General features: G+C 44.5%; 1 protein-coding gene across 2 annotated transcripts in view; it reads right to left on the reverse strand.

Moving 5' to 3' along the window:
- The window catches only part of TAOK1 (TAO kinase 1), a 1359031-nt gene that overhangs the window by 1187183 nt on the left and 150668 nt on the right, over positions 1-21180 (reverse strand). For both annotated transcript variants that reach the window (XM_078680056.1, XM_078680057.1), the window contains exon 2: positions 2561-2791. In XM_078680056.1, coding sequence (XP_078536182.1) covers positions 2561-2692 — 132 coding nt within the window. In that variant the 5' untranslated portion in view covers positions 2693-2791. The remainder of the gene's footprint in view (positions 1-2560; positions 2792-21180) is intronic.

Here is a 21180-nt window from a genome sequence, read left to right on the forward strand (position 1 = left end):
TGTCTGCTGTACAAGCCGCGAGCTCTAGCTGAATAGAGTCGGTGGTCATTTTCGTTGATTTTGCTAGGTCGTGTACCTCGGCCAGTTTTTTGAGGATACTTTCTAGTGTGGTGCTGATGTCCGCTTTCTGCTTAAAGGGTGATTCTGGGGTGGTCTCTGCTTTTGATTTCTTCTGTTGTTGGGTCGCTTTCCCATCACTCCCCGCCATGTTGCACAGCCCTCTTTTGCTCTGCAGGATCACGCACCTTTTTTTGTTGCCGAGTGAGGTCTTGGGCGCTGGTCCTTTTGCTTTCTCGCCTATTACTCTTGTTGTCTTTGTACTTGTTGTGGATGAGCGCTCTTTGGTTGGCCTTGGGTCTTTTCCCGTTTTTTTGACACCTTTAGTGCCCAACTTCATGCACCGCGTTCTTTGTGACAGTATTGTTTAAGCAGGTTTATTTCTGTGCCGCGTTCCCCCCAATGGTTGCCTCGGTGTTCGTTGCCCTCCCCTCGTCGAGGTGGCTGCTGGTCTTTTGCCCGCTGTGCAGAGCCTGTTTGTGTGGCCGCGGGAGGCAGTTATATCTGCTGGCTGCTTGGGCCTCGTATGACCACCTTGATGTTTTCCCCCTGCACCACTTAAGATGGCCGCCGTCTGGTTCGCCTGTTTCTAACTCGCTCTCTGTGGGAGGGATCGATCTGACTGCGTGCGGTTGCCAGTCTTTTTTTCTGTGGCTCGGTATATGCCGGTGTGTGCTCCCATTAAGACCCCTGGTTGCTTTTGCCTTCGTCACTCCTCCTTTGGCCTCCTTGTTGTTTTGTGCCTCTGCCCCACTCAAGGTGGCCGCCGACTGTTTTGGCAGAGTCTGCTGGTCAGCGCCCGTCCGTATTCTAGCGGGCGGCTCCTTCAAGGTTCCCTGGTTGCTTGTCTCTTTAGGTATGCGTCTCTCTCTGTGTGGCCGCTTGTTTGTGCCTTTGCGTCACTCAAGATGGCTGCCCCCTTATCTGTGGATGGGTTTTCGGGCAAGCGATCAGGCAGGAGATCGGGCGGAGCGAGGCTGCGGGGTTGTCCAGGAGATCACGGGGCAGTGTGGAAACAGGTGTTGTTCAGCTTACTGTTTTTTTTCCCCCCAAGTATCTCTTATTATTCGCTCGTTTGCTGTGTTCGTCTTTGGTCTCTAAGATGGCCGCCCCCTGTGCATTTCACTTTCGCTTTCGTTGTTTATGCTTGTGAGTCAGCTGGCGATTTCTACAACTCTCGCATTGGGTCAATTTGGGGGCCAGCGGTGGTTGCTCTTTGTTGCGGGGGAGTGCGCGGCACTAACCTTGCGTTTTGCTCGCTGTCCCGACGGCGGAATGATCTTTGAACGTCCCCTCACTGCCACTGCCTCCGTTAGCACTCTGCATCCGCCATCTTGTTGGCTTCATTTCTTCTCGCTACGTTATATTTTTTTGGGGGTATTGCTGCTTTCTGGGAGGTGCGTTCTGCGCGAACTCTTTACCTCACCGTGCCTGGTGGATTCCGGCAGCGGTTTCTTTGCTTTTGTGTCCTCGGTAGTTACGGCTAATATTTAAATGCCGTTCATCCAAAGAGGTACTGAAACCCAGCAATCTGCTACCAAGTTTGCAATCTAGAACATTTTTCAATATTTGTCTTATTGAGAAGGGAATGTATGTAAAACATGTGTGGTAGCAGGGCTGTGCATGGTGAGAGTCAGAGTCGTGGAACCAGTGGGATCCATTTTGGATAGCTCAGGGTTTAGCATGACACAAGAAAGGGTGTGTTTAAAGATTCCCCAGATAGTGGAAGTTTAGTAACTGAGTTTATGTGGCAAGAGGAGACCCAGGCATCCCATATTTCAAAAGGGTTTTGGGAAGGTCTGAACAGAGAATCCCCTTCAGTGTAGGTAGTAAAGAGCAAACAATAACAGTCTCACCTACCTGTAATACAATTACGTTATTATGTAGGAGCACCAATCTGGGATAAGTTTCTTAATAGTCATACAAAAGTGAATCTAAAACTATATTTGAAGCACTCTTTGTATTTATAATAATCCTGAACTGTACTTCGAACAGATTTACCTTGCTAACCGAGATTACAAAACCAATACCCTTCATCTCATAGTTTATTGTGCGCACTTACTGAGGTTCTTTCATGAAATGTGTGTTTGCGGTACCACTACGGTGCTATTTAAACATATAACTATTTAAAATTACTCGCTTTATTACATACTTTTATGAACCTTTTTGAGTAAGACTGCAAACACATTTAGCAACCCTTATCACTAGCGTCTGAAAACTCCTCTAGATAACAGCACCTTATGTGATTTCCAGTCTCACACAATATTTAAGGAAACCACTAAAAATCTTAACTTTGGCAGTCACAAATCATTTGCTGGTAGTGGATCACACAGGTCATGGGTATATTTCTAAGTCATATTTGCAAAGCATGGCAAATTAAGGCAGCAAGAGAAGGCAGTTGCTACACCGAGTTGAAACAGTGCCACAGAAAATTCAAGAATCAACACAACAGACTGCCAGTGAAGGCACTTAATTATTGGACAACCTCGTTAAAGGCACTTACGAAATAAACCGCTCCAAAGCTTCCATGTCCAATTTCCCGAAGATCAGAGAAAAGCTTCTCTGGATCGTCCCGGAAGAAAAGGTCTGCTATTTCTGGGTCTTTCAAGCTTCCAGCACGGTTGGTCGACGGCATCCTGCTGGGCAGAGAGCCGCCTGACTATCTGGGTTTAAAATGTGGCATCAAGATGTGGTTCATCTGTGTGAACGGTGGTTCTTTTTCCTGCATGGACAACTGCAAAAGAAAAACAGAATAAGTTCAGAGAAGTACATTTCGAGAAGATGGGCAAGGAACTGAAAAAAAAAATCAACTATGGCCAGTAGTGAAGCTCAAATGTCAGTGAATATGCATGCAAAATTTCCATCCCAATTTATTTACATGTACTTGATGTAAAGATATCATAGAGTTCACTTTACCAATGGAATTTACAGCTAGAAAGGCAAGGTGCTTAAAAGATCGAACGTATATCTGTTCTCACTGACCCCTTTTTATATAAGTGTCCCACAAACATACTATTTTATGGTGCCCTAGTCATATAGTTACATTCAAGCCCATGGATGCAGTCTTTTGACATTTATGGGGTGGTGAGATTCATGGTATTCTTAAATAAGATAATTTGGAGGTTTCTACACAGATTTCTTGATAAATTTAGGGACAACACTGTGCATTATTAAAAAATACACAACAACCATCATTTAGCACGCTATGAGTGTGCATGCACTTTCCTGCTCTCTTTCAAACCAGCTACCCCCTCGTAAATCTGCTTTCAGTGTTGCTCGCAACCCTCCCAGCTTGTCTGTTAAAGCATAGTAACAAGTATATTTTTGCCAGGGTACAAGTTAAGAGCAGTTTTTAAGGGTTGTTCTGTTTTTGTTTTCTCTTCTGCATTCCATATACTACTTGAAAGCTCAAGTCATGACACACAAGGACGTGTAAAGTTTTTGCGGAGATGCTAGCTCCTGTACTTACTCAGCTAGTATTTGAGGCAGAAAGTATACTTAGCATCACAGAAAAGGAGATTCCTCTTCTCCTGGATGTCTATAAATTTGCTAACTCGGCTACTATAGGATCACATGCTTGGGGATTTTCTTTCTCTGAGTGTTATCAAGTGCAAATTATACCTTGGCAAGTGTTTTTCTAACAATTCAGACATTGCTTATTCTTTTTCTATTCTCTTCTTGTAAGGCCTTTCTCGGTCATTATCTAGAAAGGCCTTACAGGCACTCTCGCTGGCCCATCTAGAAGAAATTCGATTGGGAAATGAAGCCTCCAAACCATCTGTTCAACACAGTATAGCTGTACAGTTAACTACATTAATCCAGCCTTATTTAACCTATGATCTAACTATCTTTGAGAGATTTCTCTTAATAAGATTTAAAAAAAAATCATCGTTTGGTCGCTTTCCCGGAAAAAAATAACTGGGATTCTGTTTTATCTTTATGTCCTTGCGATGAGACCTCAATTCAGGCCACTATCCACACCTTCTTTTTCTGTAAGTTCTATAGAGAGCACAGAAAGTATTGGTTTATACCATTATGAAGATATGTTGGAATAAGAAGATGTCGTCCAGCCTTGCTATTTTTACAATCACTGAGCGAGGAGTGGATGTTGAAGACCATTGTAAAATTCTTGAAGTGTATTTTTCGCCATCGATTGAATCTGTAGCTGAATTCTGATAAATATGAATTAATAGAGTAAAACGGGACCGAAGTCTCTGTAAATACTTTTAATTCATTTTAACTATTTATAATGTATCTGTTTTTATATGTATAATTTTGTATTTGTATTTAATCTCGCACTCACCGTGCATCTACGATCCCCCCGGAACTGCTAGGGGCACCAGGGCTCATCTTAGAAATCTGCGCTCAGTGTTTCAGCCTGCCCGCCCTGGTCCGACTCGGTATCCTATACCGTTGAGCGGAGGGCGGGACAGGTATGAGCCAGACACGCCCAGACACCCCGGGACAGTTGAGCGGTTAGCGCTCTAGCCTCTTATCTGAAAGGGCTATTTAGGCGGCGAGGAGGCTTGGCTGATTGCGGTAAGGGAAGGACAGTGGTAGTATCTCCCGACCCCGCTTGGCGCCAGGTAATACTTGCAAAGCGGAATAACATTATTCAGTATTGTAGAGCACGCTGTAAACTCTGTAACTGTTTTAGAATTGAATACAAATTTTAAAATCAGATTCGCCGTTTAAAATTGACTCATACTAATTTTAAACCACCCACGCTGTGCTAATATCGGGAATTGGAATTGATTGCTAATTTTAATCTCGCGCTCACCGTGCATCTACGATCCTCCCGGAACTGCTAGGGGCACCAGGGCTCATCTTAGAAATCTGCGCTCAGTGTTTCAGCCTGCCCGCCCTGGTCCGACTCGGTATCCTATACCGTTGAGCAGAGGGCGGGACAGGTACGAGCCAGACACGCCCAGACACCCCGGGACAGTCGAGCGGTTAGCGCTCTAGCCTCTTATCTGAAAGGGCTATTTGGCCACTCGTCGGCTCAAGCGCGCAGCGGTTGCGCGCAGAGGGGCGCCCAAGCCTGCGCCTAATACGAGCCAAAGACTAGCCCGTCTGCGCCCGTCCGCGACAGGACGGGGCCAGGGGCCAGGGACTATGGCACTCTCCACTAATGTCTTTTCACCCGCTCCCAGTACTCCAAGAATGTATACAGCCCAGGAACTGTTAGGCGTACGAAATTGCCTCCCAAGGGGTTGTAGTAAGCTGACAGACATCAACTTGGAAGGTCGGTTCTCCTGTAACTAGTGTAAAATTCAGTTCCATACACTACCTGAGGACATAACCCCGAATGATAGTCAACCTCAGCCACTCGAGGGGGAGCCGATGCACTGTAACACCACCCATAGCCACAGGGAAGATACGGGCACCTCTTTAGGGAGAAAGAATCTGCTCTATAACATCAGATCCCTGTCCAAACATTCCACAGAGGTATGGGACCTTATCACCTCAGAAAAACCTGACATATGTTTCCAGACGGAAACATGGTTAAAGCCCCATTCGGTCCCAGCTATAACTTTAGCAATCCCAGCTGGGTATAAAATAGTCAGATTGGATCGGCCCGTCAAAATAGGAGGGGGAATTGCAATTGTCCATAAGCAAGAAATAGACATCTCGGTAATTGAAGGACTATGTACCCCTGAGCTAGAACTTCTGATTTTTAAAATCAAATCCACGCCCAAAGGGAGCAAAAAAGGAGCTCTAGTATTCCGCCCCCCGGTCCATGTACCAATTTCTCCATCCCACTTTTAGAAGAACTGGCTCCTCACGTACAGGAACATGAAGATTTCCTGCTTCTAGGTGACTTCAATGTTCATAGTAACCAAGCAGAATGTAAGGAAGCACAATCCCTATTAGCAGATCTGTCGTCACTGGGATTGAAACAAATCAATAACGGTCCCACACACAAGGCAGGGCACACCCTGGAATTGATCCTGACCAACTCCCCGTTGATCAAATGTCTACCCCCTTCCCAAGTAGATTGGACTGATCATTTTATTATTAAATTTTATATTCCTATGGCTAACCCCCCGCCAACCAATCAGATTTCTTTACCTACTAATAGAAAACAAGGGCACAAAATGACTCAGGAGTCTTTCAAAGGCAGATATGTTGAACCCACCCTGACCTCTATTGAGAACATTGAGACTGCTATGGCTAAATTTGAAGGGGCAATCGCCAAAGCAGTAAATGATATTGCTCCATAAAACATTTTAAAACTCGTCCTGCTCAAAAACAAGAAGTCTGGTACTCAGAGCACTTAAGATCATTAAAACAAGCAGCCAGAAAACTCGAAAAGAAATGGAGAATATCCAAACTGGCCGAGGACAAACAATGTTATTGGCATTCTCTCACCACATACCATAAAGCCATCCGTGCTGCACGAAAGAACCACATTGCATCCCAGCTTATGACTGAGGGAAACTCTCCCAGAGTGCTTTATCAAATTCTGCTATCCTTCGTGAAACCAATGGCTTGCGAAAGTTCAGAGGTGGCATCGCAGCAACTCTGCGACGACATTTCACTATTTTTTACCCAAAAAATAGACGGAATTTATGATAAAATTATCAGCTCAACTCAATCCTTTGATGGAGGGAAAACGCCTCCTAGGTCGGCAGTAGAGCCAGTTGCAGAAACCCTCCCCACCCACTCCCTCAACATGTTTCCACCAATCTCTTTAGAGGAGGTAATATCCTTAATCTCCCAGATTAGGAGTGGATGCCCAACTGACATCATTCCGGCGAGATTAATGCCCATGATTGCCAATGATCTATGCCCTGGGATTCAAAAACTGGTTAATCTCTCCCTATACAACGGAGAGGTCCCCAAGGAATGGAAAAGGGCCTTAGTCAGACCCATTAGGAAAAACACCACTATCCCATGGACAGAATTTACCAATCTAAGGCCAATATCCCTTCTCCCGTTCTTGGGCAAACTTGTTGAAAAGTATGTCAACCGCCATCTATCCAATTATATTGAATTAGCAGGCGGGTTGGACTATTCTCAATCGGGGTTTAGGCCAAAGCACAGTACCGAGACCACTTTGATGTCAGTCGCAGACGATCTACATATGTATCAGGACAAGGGCTTTTCCGTGATCCTGTTACTATTGGACCTGTCTGCGGCGTTTGACACCGTGTCTCACAACATCCTGACTACTCGGCAGACCAACATTGGCGTGGAACACAAGGCTCTAGCCTGGCTTAGGAGTTTCTTATCTAACCGGACCCAGCGTGTGACCACGGGGGACTATCGCTCAGAGGAGACAGAGATCTCAAAAGGGGTGCCACAGGGCTCTTGTCTGAGCCCTACCCTCTTTAATATCTATGTGGCACCCCTGGCCAACATCATGAGAACTTATGGCTTCATTCCGGTGTCCTACACCTCACCATCGAGATTAAGAACTCCTTTTCTCAGGGTATGAAGGCTGTGGCACATTGGATGTCCTCCAATTACCTTCAATGCAATGTTGGTAAGACCGAAGTCATGTTGTTTGGAGAAGCTAAACTTCTGTGGCCCAGTCCCAGACCCAAAGCAGGTCGTAAAAAATCTAGGAGTTAGATTAGATCAGGAACTCACATTAAAGCAGCTTTGCAATTACGTTGTGGGCTCGTGCTTCCACGTAACTGGGCTGCTACGGAAAGTATTCCCACTGCTCCCCGACTCAGTCAGAAAAACACTGGTGCAGGCTCTTGTCTTGAGCCGCATAGACTACTGCAATGGCCTGTTTCTGTCCGCTAATGAAGGAGTTCTGGCAAAACTCCAAGTGGTTCAAAACACTGCAGGCCGACTAGTCCTCAACGTCCCTTCCCAAACCCCTTCCAAACCTCTGCTGGCAAAACTTCTTTGGCTGCCTATAAAACAGAGAACCAAATTCAAAACTTGCTGCATTATTCATAAATGCCTTAACGGTTCTGGTCCTGAATATCTAATAAACAAATTCACCCCCTATATCCCCCACACGCTCCCTCAGGTCCAGTGACCAAGGTCTACTATGTGTGCCTCGGACTAAGAAGGCTAGACACGGTGGCAAGACACTGTCTGTGGCTGGACCTTCTCTATGGAACAGTCTCCCTAGAGCCCTCAGACAATGCTCAGAACATTTATCATTTAGGAAACAACTTAAAACCTTTTAGTTTCAAATCTAGCATATATTCTAGCTAAAACTCCCTTACATCTTGCTGTTGTGGCTGCCAAAGCGCGGAGATACTCCTTCGGGAGTCGAATCAAGCGCTATATAAACCCGCAAATAAAAATAAATAAATAAATGTCAGTATCTCGTTTTAAAGTTGATCACGAAATGTAAATGATCTATGTAACTGCTTTTATGGTTTTTTACCTGCCAAAAACCGAATAAAGAAATACTTGACTTGAAGTGCAAATTATACCTTGGCAAGTGTTGTTCTAACAATTCAGACATTGCTTATTCTTTTTCTATTCTCTTATGAGTTCTCAGTGAAAACGTGTTACAATAATAAACCTTGCTACTTTTAAAGATTGAAACTATACCTTAAGAAGTACTTTAAAATGTGTGTATGCTTTTATGGCAGTATTTTCAATTTTTTTTTCTTTTACTTTTTTCAAATAATGCTTTATAAGGAAGAATTGGCTTGACCCTCACATTATAAAGGTGAAAGCTATTGGCTTTGCCAATGCTAGTTGGGGCTCTCATTTCCCTGATTCCATACACAGATACCAAGTTCACCTACAGGAGTTGTTTAGGTGTCTTTCAATTTTAGCAGCTCACTTGTGTCACAATCCCACTGTGCAGCAAAAGGGTAGGTCAGGGATTGAATGAGAGCTGATAATGTCCCCTATCCTTAATGCAATGAAAGCCTCTCAGGGTCTCGTAAGGAATTCATACAAACGTCACAGCATTATTCACACAAGGATAATGAGTCTAAGGGGCTGAGGTCACAGTAGATGAAAACTGCTGACATCAAGCAAGCCTTCCTTTTCTAATTCACTTCCAAAAACAGACAAGCCCACTCACAGCATGTGATCAAATATTTGAGGCAAACTAAAGGATCAGAGTGCTAGAATGACCCTCGATTTAGAGAGCAGAGGAGCAGGACAATAACTTCTCTTTGAATTATCAAGCAAAGGAGTTTACAGATTGAGAGATACAGAGGAGGCAAAATTCTGCTTAGTATGTAGTCAATAGTCAGGAGTGCTGCAAAACAGTATTTCTCAATATTGGGATACGATTAATTGGATTCTGAATTGAATAGTTATAGTTTAACATGTGAATAAATAACTGGCAATTGCATTAGAGTAACCCCCAAAGCCTGACTAGCATGCAGTCTATCACAAGGTTTGCACCTGTTAACGTTCCTAAACCAACTATACGCTCTACTTCTTAACCAGCTATACTATGAGAACAGTTCTTGCATGCTTCCATTTAGGAAAGAGCTGAAGACCCCAGTCAGGTGAGGGGATAGGCAAAAGAGAATCAGGTTTGGCACACTGCCTATCTGAGATTATAGGAGTCGCACAGTACTTGCTCTTCAAAAAGGATATTTGGTCTCCGACTGGAAAATAAGAGTCTCTTAATCCCTTACAGCACAACAGGGTTAAACTAGGGAAAGCCACCATAGTGTCAATTCTTGTACTTTTTAGTCCCTGCTCTTCTTTCTTTAAAACAGATTCGAAAAATCTATGAACAAGTAGGCAGAACAGAAAGAAGCATCACAAACACTGTCACTTCAAAAGAATTTGAGCCCTCCATATGTGATCGCCCCATGAGCCCACCTTCTTAGTTACGAGTCACCAACCACCATACCATGTTCCTACTTGCCTCTTGTGAAATGCAGGTTCCTAAGCATAGCATGTTTTTTGAAGAATTGGCTGGAAAGGAGGAGAAGCAAAATTGGAGTTTGCATAAATTACCATTAAGGCAGTAGTCTTCAATCACTCGTTTCCAACTGCCTGGAAATCCGATTTCACAACTTAACAAGCATTTACAATGCAATGGTCTCGGCTTTGTTAAAGTTAGAGCTATTGGCATTGCAAATGGCTTTTTTCATTTTTTGAAAAACATAAATAAATGGTATTGTCATTTACAATGGCAATAGGTGAGCATTAGAGAGTAGTAGAGAGTATTAGCGGACACAGAGTGCCCCACATACACAGAGTGCCCCACACACACATACACAGAGTGCCCCACACACACATACACAGAGTGCCCCACACACACATACAGAGTGCCACACACACAGAGCCACACACACACACACACACACACACACAGAGCCACACACACACAGAGCCACACACACAGACACAGAGCCACACACACACACACACAGAGCCACACACACACAGAGCCACACACACAGACACAGAGCCACACACACACACACACAGAGCCACACACACACACAGAGCCACACACACACAGAGCCACACACACAGAGCCACACACACAGAGCCACACACACACACACACACACACACACACAGAGCCACACACACACACACACACACACAGAGCCACACACACAGGGCCACACACACAGCACACTGAAAGTATTTGTTATATACATGTGTCTTCTTCTACTTGAAATCAACCTATAGATATCCCGTGCTCTTTCCTTCATGCAAACCAAAAGTGACCCGCAAATTCCTGCGCTCCTGCTTTCCGATAGGTCTACATAGCTAAAACCTAATGAATATGCATCATACTTCATGGCTGGCCAAAGTCAACATGGTCTATTCGATATGAACCAGAATAAACAAAACAAAAAATTAGATAAAGATATATTTATGGAAAAGTTGATTTCCTAGCAAATGGGAATATGAAACAATCACAAATTTGGGAAAACTCTGTAGAAACGAAGCATGCACGATTGACTGAGTGAAATACTTATCTATTGTTTCCACGACTCTGAAGATAGTTATTCCAGTCCTAGGGAAACAAAGTTGTCATCCCTTCTTGTGTAACCAAGAAAGTTTCTAGTGACTTCTGAGCCAGCTGGTACTCACAATTAAGTTTAGTATATCCGATAGAGACCTACTGACCTAAGTCCTAAGTCATATCTATAGGATATACTATTCCAATGCGCAGAGCCTATTGGGAATATAGGAATTACACTACAACCCAAGATACATCCACACGGACAAAGGCAATCGAACACTTAACCAAGACATTGTCAGACCACTCACTAGTCCGCCTCACGCTGGCTGTCCCCACACATATACCCAGACAATTTACACAGAGGCTGCTGAGTAGCACACTTTGAGACCCTGTATATCAGTGAGCTACAACTAGCAGTAACAGACTATTTTGACATTAACTCCGGGTCAGTGGACAGTGCAGGATCGCTGTGGGAAGCATTTAAGGTCACAATAAGGGGGCACTGCATCAACAAACATGCTGGCATTTTGAAAGATAACCAGCAACAATTGGCCATGATTGAAAGAGACATTGCACAACTAGAGGAAGAACATATAATGACGCAAAGCCCTGCACTGCTAGCCAAAATTAGAGGAAAAATGGAAGATCATCAACAATAAGCAGCTGATGAAATAAAATATAAATCGCGTAGATTTACGGCACGAATATATGGAGAAGGGGCAGGCCTGGTCGTGCCTTGGTCAGTAAAATAAAACCGGCACCAACAGCGTCTTACATTACACAGATGACTGATGACAATAACCACACTTTATGACACCTCATCTATCTTAGATAATTTCAAAAACTACATTAAAAAAAAAAAACTTTATCGAGTTTACATAGTCTGAAAAGGCGCATCAGACACACAAGCTCATAGACTGCATCAGCGGTATTCAAAGGATATCTGTAGCCACATCATGAAACGGCCCCTCAACTCACTAGTTCGTCCAGGCCACCCCATTCATTGCTGCAGGGAGAGGAGTCCCTCCGAATGTGGGGGGCATGGTCCCATCGTCGAGTAGCTTGGCCCCAAGAGGCTGAGTTGTGTGGGTCCCAGCTTAAACGAACACTGCCCACATAAATCATCATGTCGGAAAACAATGAATATAACCCCCCCCAGCACAACCCCCCTCCTGAACTCCCCCATAACCCCACCTCCCTCCTCCCCTCAGACATGTTGCTTTCCCTAATAGCACCGTTGTTGCACATTATTCACTCCACACCCTCCGTCAGATTCCCTGTCAGTGAGTCATGTTCCTCCTAGGAACCTCTCACCCTGTGATCTGCAGTTGTGGTCCCAAGTTGCAGAAAAGACACCCAAAGACGGAAGGATCAGTCCTCATCATCAGTCGGATTTTTAAGCAGGTCCGCCATCATCACCCAGGCTCTCGCCGTGTCCCAGTTTGTCGTTATCAGTTCTCTGAGCTAGTTGGAGCCGGAAGGCCCCCTCGTAGTCCGCCCTTAGCCAACGCGCAACACTGGGGGCTGTGACCGCCTTCCAATGACTAGTGATTTCACGTTTGGCCAGGACTAACCATAGATCCAGGAACTTACTGGTGGTTTTGTTACGAGCAGTGTGGGGGAACCAATGTAGCAAACACCCCTGGAGTATCTAATTTCAAAAACTACTATGGCGAACTCTATGGTACGAAAACAACAGCCACACCACCAGATATAAATCAATATTTACAGGATATTGCCATAGCTTGGCTATCCGACACGCACCACAAATTCCTGAGCCTTCATATTACTAAGAAAGAAATTGTAGACCCTATAAATTCCCTCCCAAATAATAAAGCACCTGGATTGGACGGGCTCCCTGGTGAATATTCTAAGGCATATAGTAAGTTGCTCGTACCGTATCGGACCGAAATGTATGAAGGGTACGAGGAGGTCCAACTACCCGCTTCACTAAGGGAGGCTCTCTTGGTAGCGATTCCCAAGCCAGACAAAGACCCCACAAAATATGACTCGTACAGACCACTATCTTTAATAAATATAGATGCGAACATTTTAGCAAAAATAATCACAACCAGAACACAGCTCCTACAGGAGAAACGAGTATTGCCAGATCAGTCGGGGTTCGTACCCAATAGATCCACTACTCACAACCTCCGCACCATTTTCACTCTATATCACCACTTAGATCCCGACATACCAGCAGCGGCGGCCCTTCTGGACCCGGCGAAAGCCTTTGATTCCGTTGAACGGGTACATATGCTTACAGTGCTGCGCCGAATGGGTTTCCCAGAGATATTTCTGAAATGGATAGAGATATTATATCACAGCCCCAGAGTCAGGATTAATGGACAGACGTCAGAACCTATACGTATAAGTAGAGGGACGAGACAGGGATGCCCGCTCTCCCCTATCTTATTCACGCTGATACTAGAACCTTTGGCCTGCAAGATTCGAGAATTGCACTGGGAGGCGGCACTTCAATTCCATCTCCGCCCCTTAACATCTCCCTTTATGCAGACGATATGGTGCTATTCACCCAAAGCTCGGATACACACTTAAATACACTAATTAGAGAATACGTACGATTTGAACAATACTCAAGTTTGCAGATTAACTGGGGTAAGTTGGTGGTTATACCGATTACACCGGCCACAACACGTCCGAGTCTGGACTATCCTCTGAAGTGGCAAACAGACCCGGTAAAATACTTAGGCATATGGATACATAGGGACCCGGAATTGGTGGTAAGGGAAAATTATGGTAGAGCAATGGCTAAATTGGATGATCAAATAGAAAGATGGATACGGATGCCCCTATCACTTGCAGATCGTATAGCTTTGCAAAAAATTATTATCCTACCAAAATTCTTATATTTATTTTGCAATATCCCAATTTGGTTAACACAGGCAATGTTCTCAAAATTGAGGACAGCAATGCAGAAGCTAACATGGGCTGGAAAACAGGCTAGAATACGCTGGGATATATTTGACGAAACCGTACCACAAAGGCGGTTTTGGAGCACCAGATCTGCAACTATACTATTATTGCGCTCAGGCACAACACGCTCATTATAGGCTGCAACTGCATGCCTATATCTCGCACGTGGCTGTAGAGAGGGACAGTGCCTGACGGCATACATATCAGACCCATACTGACATGATTCAACCAGTCCAATGCACCTCAAGAGCATGGTACATGCTGGCGCACAGAGCCGAGAAACTTCCTGTCTACGCACCAGCACTTCCAATTGTGCACCACCCGAAACTGTCTGTCACACAGGAACAGGGTATGCTTCAGCTGCTGCAAGAGATGAAGTTAAATACTATGGCAGATATATGTGCTCATGGCAGATTTAACAGGAGGGAGGATCCATCGCTAAGCACACACCATGCACCAATGAAACGGTTTGCCCATATGCGTTTGCAGACAGCGATAAATGAACTATTCACCACATACCCGGATGAACCACCCAAATTGCAAGCCCTACAGGCACTATTGACTGCGCCTAACCGCCAGAAACTGATCACCCGCTTATACAACAGATCGCAACTAGAACAGGGTGGAATAGTGAATAGATCACTGAATAAGTGGGAAGAGACACTATGGGGCACTATAAGCTAACAAGATTGGGACTACAGCTGTATGCAGTTGCAACTAATTACACCAAACTGCAAATTACGTATAGTGCACTTTAAATTTTTACATCAATTCTCCTATACCCCGACTCAGCTACACAAATACGGCCTTCGCCTGACCGACAAGTGGTATGGGTGCGAGGCTTTGAATGCAGACTTCTTACACACGGCATGGCCTGCCCACAAATACATAAATACTGGGAGGAGTTTACGGAAGCGCTCACAATCATGTTATCCGAAATGATACCAAATGCACCACTGACATGCCTACTGGGTATATATAACACCTGCAAAAAGGAGGAAATTCTTAGTGGTTGCAATACTACTCGCAAAGCGTCGAGTTCGTCAGGTGGGGCAATAAACGTCCCCCTTGATTGAAAGAATAGCTCAAAGATATGTCCTACTGAAGAGACACCTTAGAGATTTATGCGGAAGAATTACCACTAGCGTCCAGACCCAGGGATTATTTGGAACCTCTGATGCACTACCTACAAACTACACAGACAGGTGAGTAAATACCATGCTGAACAATGTGGTAGTAGTAAACATGACAATTTTCAGCGGCTTCTTGAGGGAGAAAGGACTAGAGGTAATGTTTTTAAATATGGATAAAAAATGTACAAATGAAATGCACAAATTGAAATGCCGAAACGTCTTATAAGATGGGTGAATTTGAATGAAGTTGATGATAATGTACTCCCCCCAGATATGTGGGGTAATTCACCATAAATTTCAAGTCTGTATACTATGTGATGAAACATGATGTTTGTACAAGCTTGTGATATAATGCAAGTGATGCTGAATTTTGATGCTGTCTGGAACCAATAAACAAATTAAAAAAGATATATGTTTCAAGCATCCCCAAACTTAGACAAAGAAAGAAAATAGTTTTGGCTTAATTTAGCCAAAACAATAAATCACAAGACCCCAGCTATAGAAACCAAGCCTGTCTATGTATACAAGCATATGGGAGGTGTTTAGAAATCTGGACTCAACAATATTGATGGACATTTATCCGTCATTGTGCCTTGAAACCAAGTCTTCTTTTCCTTCCTAAGAGCACAAATGCAATACCGCAGATGTAAGCCCAACTAGAAAACAAGCTACTTTATGTGCAACACAAAATTTAAAGACACCATTTTCAGGAAACCAAATATTGCCTTTCAATTTATCACATTATAATCCTACTCAACCCCCTTAAATAATAATATAAATATACAAGCACTCCCTTTCAAGTCAAGTGGGCAAGGTGCAAAAAAAATCACCGTTTCATATTAAACAGTTTGATCATTGATTCTCTTTGTTACATCATTTATAATCATTGTAAATTATTCTACTTTCTAACTGGTTTCTTCAAATAGCAAAGCACATTCAGTAATAAATGCAACTGACCAGAATGGAAAGCTAAAAGAGTGGTGGGAGTAATATCTACAGTCCCCCCAAAGAACCCGTAACTTACCTTTACCAACCCTCTTTCTAGTGGTTATTCTAACTGTTGATTCCTCTCTTTTAGAATATGCCCAAGAGCCAGACCAAGGATAGTCATCCGCGTTCGATCACAACACTGGCTCTGTCTACCCTAACAGCCATATCTCCCTTCACAAAACTTCCAGACTCGGCTGGACTCCTAGCAAACATCCCACACATACACAGAACAAGATCTGGAAGCAGGGCCTTCTCTTATCGCACTCAAACGACCTACCACTACACCTCAGAGCCTCCTCTTCACTCCTCGAACAGTCCTCTGCAGAACCGCCCCCCTAACTGCACCCTTGGCATTGCTAGACTCACACCTGCTCAGTGCCACCATCCCTTCCTGGGTGATAGTGTGCTCTAGAAAATAAAATAATGTGGTGGCAGCCTTGGGCGCGGTAGAATGGGCACAGAGTCTTTTTGGAGGCCGCTTTTTTGGCCAATTTATTTATTTATAAAGTTTTATATACAAGATGCATAGCAGATCTTAATGCAGAGGGCTATCAACCTCGATAGAGAGTTGACAGTCATTTTCGGCACAGTCTTTCCTTTCTTTGCAGCAGAGAATCGCAAAAGAAGCTGATCGTCCACTGGATGGTCTGTCAAATCGATGTAAATGCTTAAAGCCAATATGGAGTCCAGCTGATGGAGTCTCTTCACCTCTTTTAAGGGGAAGGAGGAGCAAAGAACATGAGGGGGGTGAATTGCCCAAAGTTAAAAGGTGTCACCACAAGACTGTAGGCAGCGCCATTTTGTCTGGAAAAATGGTGGTGTAGGATAATTGCACTAACAGACCATGGTGTCCAAACATGCAACCAGATGAAGTGATCGCACTGAGGAAGACAGGCTTCCACATCACAACAGATGATTGAAACAAGGACAGTTGGTCCTGAAAATGGAAAAGAGCCAACAATGGGACTGATGTCAATAAAAGTAGGACAGGCGTCGATTGTGGAGCCAGAATAGAAGTCAGCACCGGAGTCCATACAGATCCAGAGGAGTGTTCTAGGGGCTCAGGTAGCGCAGAGGACAGATCCGATGGCGATACCCTGACTAGAGGCCCCTGCAAATCCTGAGAGAGCCATAAGAGTGGAAAAAATACACATCATGGCCTCCCTAAATACCTCAACAGGCTGCTTTGTTGCAGATGGTCCAGGAAATTCGGAGTGCATAGGGAGCAGTAGTAGAATCGGCTCCTCAGTTGAGAATCAGGAATGAGACAGACCCACATTTGGACGCCCTCGCGACTTTTGCTTAGAGAGAGTGGTGGGATGGGGTGAATTCTTGCTTTGACTTGTTAAGCTTCTTCAACTTGGACTTCAGCTTTCCGGATGACTTCGACTGCGAAGTCGACTTGTCTCTTGAGCTGCCTCAAAACTATGAATCAGTACAGATTTTCGACTTTGAGCAGGAGCATGACTTATGTAAAATCGCAAAAAAAAGATTTCACTTCCCCCCCCCCCCCCCCCCCCTTGCCGCCAGAAAAGAGTAGTCTTTCCCCAAATCACATCAAGATTTGACTTTTGCAATAGTCTTTATGCAGTTTCATGCAATTTGCTCCAAACAGCTAATTCATAGGTTCCAGATAGTGCAACATGCTGCAGCTAAATTAGTGATTCAACTTCCTAAGCGGAACTCTGCATCGAATGCCCTAAAAAAGCTCCACTGGTTACTCATCCACAAAATATTAAAGATACTACTAATAGTCTTCAGAGCCTTTAAGTCGTCTGGCCATATATCTTTCAGGGCCCGTTTCTGCCAGTACAAGACCCAGAGAACGTTGAGATTCTCAGATACAAATTTTTTTGAGGTCACCTTCCTTCACATTAAAAACACAGCGGGCTGGGCCCAAAGCCTGGAACCAACTCACCAACTCTTGCCATTTTATTGAAAGAGAAGAAATCTTTAAAAAAAAAATCTTTCTCACCCAATTCTCTCTGTCACTCCCTTATATAACCATTCCAAAGCTTTTACGTAAGGAGCCCTGTTGTTCTCCAGCTTCTCGAGTGACAATGTTCTCCATAAGTGGAATATTCATTCTTGCGATGTCGCAGATGGCCTTTGAGGTCAGGAGGGAACATTATTCGCGTGAATTGAAGTTGTGCACCAAGCCCAAACACCAAGGCACACTTTGTCCATGTCTGTTACCAACTTCTGTTTCCGCCAGTCACAGCTTGGTTTGAACCCTGCAGTCTTCGGTGGAGATATCGTTCCCTTGTTCACAGGAATTTAATTTTTTAAAAAATCATCAACTGACGAAAAAGGGAGCGGAACTCCAGATTTGCGTTCAAAGACGCAGAAAGAAAGGAACTGATGTAGACATGCAGGGGTCCCTTAACTGCTGCTCTGCCACATCACTTTCAGGGTGGAACAAAGCAAACATAGATCTGCACTGCGCCAACTAGCGGCACGTTGGGGGGACTGCTGAGTAAACTCAGTCTGGCACTTAGAGATAGAGTAAAAGTGAGGAAAACTGAAGTTGAAAGTATCCATCAAAATTGTTCATTGGGTGCCTGTGAAAATGCAAAATGGCTATGACTAGCAGCTAGTTCAGTAAAATGCGGAGTATGAAATTTTGTTTTGTACATAAAACTGCTTATATCACGACAGCAAGGAATTGCAAGTCTTCTGATTCTGCAGCAAACAACAAGGTCATGGATGAAATGCTTGAATTACTCTTAGTCACTAACAATCGCTAGGTCCGTTTTCCAGTCGATTGCTTTTCACCCATCATGGCACTCTAGACTCTTCTGAATCAATGACGACTGATCAAGGTAGCAAAAGCAGTTAACCATATATTGTACCACAAGAATGTAAGATCATATAAATGCAGAAAAATAGGCAGGTACTTCCACAATTAAATACCGCTCAGTAACAAGGTTCAGAGGTGCGACAGGAAATGACAAGGATTCATATAGAAGAATCCATGCTGCGGGCAGACTAAAAGCAGAAACTTTCCGTATTCTCTTACCTTTAAAAAACTGTCCCACAGAACACAGCCGTCACGCATGTTTCTGTTTCTAACATTGTGTTCAATATAGCTCAAATTGTGGGACCTATTATGCCATCACATCATTGTTTTCTATTTAAGAACATTTAATATTATTGAATTACTTTCACAGGAGCTGAAAACCACCTGTATACTGCATTAGTTTTCTAGTCATTCTCCAGAGGGCAGAGGGAGGAGTAAATGAGGAACATCATCTTTATGTACAATGAGTCACAATCAGGTTTTTCGTCTCTGGCTTTGCCAGGGCCTTCTGGAACCTGTGAAGCTTGCCATCTTCTGATGCAACAACAGTGCTTAGTAACACATACATAAAATGGTGTAATGCCAATGTGGTGTAATGCCAATGTGTTACTTTCATGTAATATTAGTAAAATCTCTGTTTTTGACTTTTACTAGTTAGACCAGACAACACGTCCTCGTATGAAATCTAATTGTATTATGTATTTCATAATATTTTGATTTGCTGGTGTTACCATAAACAAAGCTGCATAATTTGCAGAAGATACAGAATAGCATACGTGGGGCTGCCCATAGCAAGGGCGTCCTAAACAGACACAGGTCAATCGAATCCATGCCAGATCAGCGGCGTAGATGGGGGGCGGGGGCGGTCTGCCCCAGGCGGCACTCTCTTGTGGGCAGCCGCGCGGCACTGGTGGCCCGTTGCGGCATCCTTTATAATTTGGGGACACCCACTGATACTACTGTCAGTCACAGTAGTGTCAGTGTTCCTAAATAAATTATAAAGGACGTCGCAACAGGCCACCAGTGCCCCGCATGCGGCCCTGGCAGTTAACGTTTGAAAGTGCAAGCAGCGCGCACCTGTCCTGACCTGCCTACTTGCTGTTTTGTTGTAACTGCTGCGCCAGTCAGTCAGTGCGCCTGCAGTGCTGCCGAAAATGCCGCCACGACGTCCCGCTTTGTTTGAGCTTGCTTGATTGTTGGTCCGTCCCAGGGCCGTCAATCTTATAGCGTGCGAACGCTACCAATGACGGCCCTGGGCATCTCTATGGCCAGCCCTCGCGATGAGAACGTAGTAGTGACGCGTCACGCGCTTCACTACTACGCGCTCTCGTGAGGAGTCAATTCTGACCTGGCTGGGGCAGTGGCAGTGCTGCTGCTGGGCGATTTGCTTTGCTGGCTACTGCAGTGCAGCAGAAGTGAACGAAGTTCGAACCAACCCCTGCCTGCCATAGAGTGAGGTAAGAAAGAGAGCAGCAAGAGCTAGCTAAACATTTTCAGAGGGGTAGCTCATCACCTAGGCTCAGCCACAAATCCACTTTCATAGATATTACGATGAAAACGTTTGCTCATGTTAAGCACTGCATTTACTTACCACCAGGCACACCAATAATGATGCCAGATAAAAATGTTTACTGTTCCAGCCCTAGAGCTCCCTTAAAGTGACGAGGCCCCAGAACATTTTTGACTGGCCGGATGTCCTTGGGGGAAGTTAAAGCAATTCTTGATGCAAATACTTTTTCCACTGGATCACGAACGAAAGCATGATTCCGGAGGTGTTATTGTGTGGCAAGAATATTACTGTGCATGTTTGTTGTGTGCCATTTTGCTGCGGTGTTGAGGCCTACTGTTGTTCTGGATGGTGTAGCATTGTGCTGTCTCCTTCCTTCAAATGATTGCAGCAGGAAACGCGGAATCATCTTGTTAAGATGTCTTACTCATGTATAACATTAGTTCAGTGCAAAGTTATTAGAAACCCTGCACAATAGGGCTTCCATCCTCTGTGTGTGTGTCTGTGTGTGTGTAGTGTGTGTTTGTTTGTGTGTGTATGTAGGGGTAAGACAGGGCTGCGTGCTTGCACCAACCCTGTTTTGCCTCTATGTCAACGGGGTTATCTCCCATTTGGAGGGGATCCCCAACTCTGACGCTCCAAAGTTGGCAGCTGCAAGGGTGCCGGCAATCATGTTTGCCGACGACACCCTGCTGCTATCAAAGTCCGCAATGGGTATCCAGCGTATCCTGGATGGTTTTGCGGACTTTTGTGAGGTGCAAGCTCTAGTCATCCCCCGCATAGACTATGGAATTGTGGCCCTCAGCGGACTCCCGCTATCAACAACCGCACCCCTAAGAGCCTCCCTGAACGCTGCCGCGAGACTTATTACTGGCTCAAGAAA

This window comes from Lissotriton helveticus, chromosome 3_1 (genome assembly GCF_964261635.1).
Source record: "Lissotriton helveticus chromosome 3_1, aLisHel1.1, whole genome shotgun sequence".
In the NCBI taxonomy this organism is placed as follows: domain Eukaryota; kingdom Metazoa; phylum Chordata; class Amphibia; order Caudata; family Salamandridae; genus Lissotriton; species Lissotriton helveticus.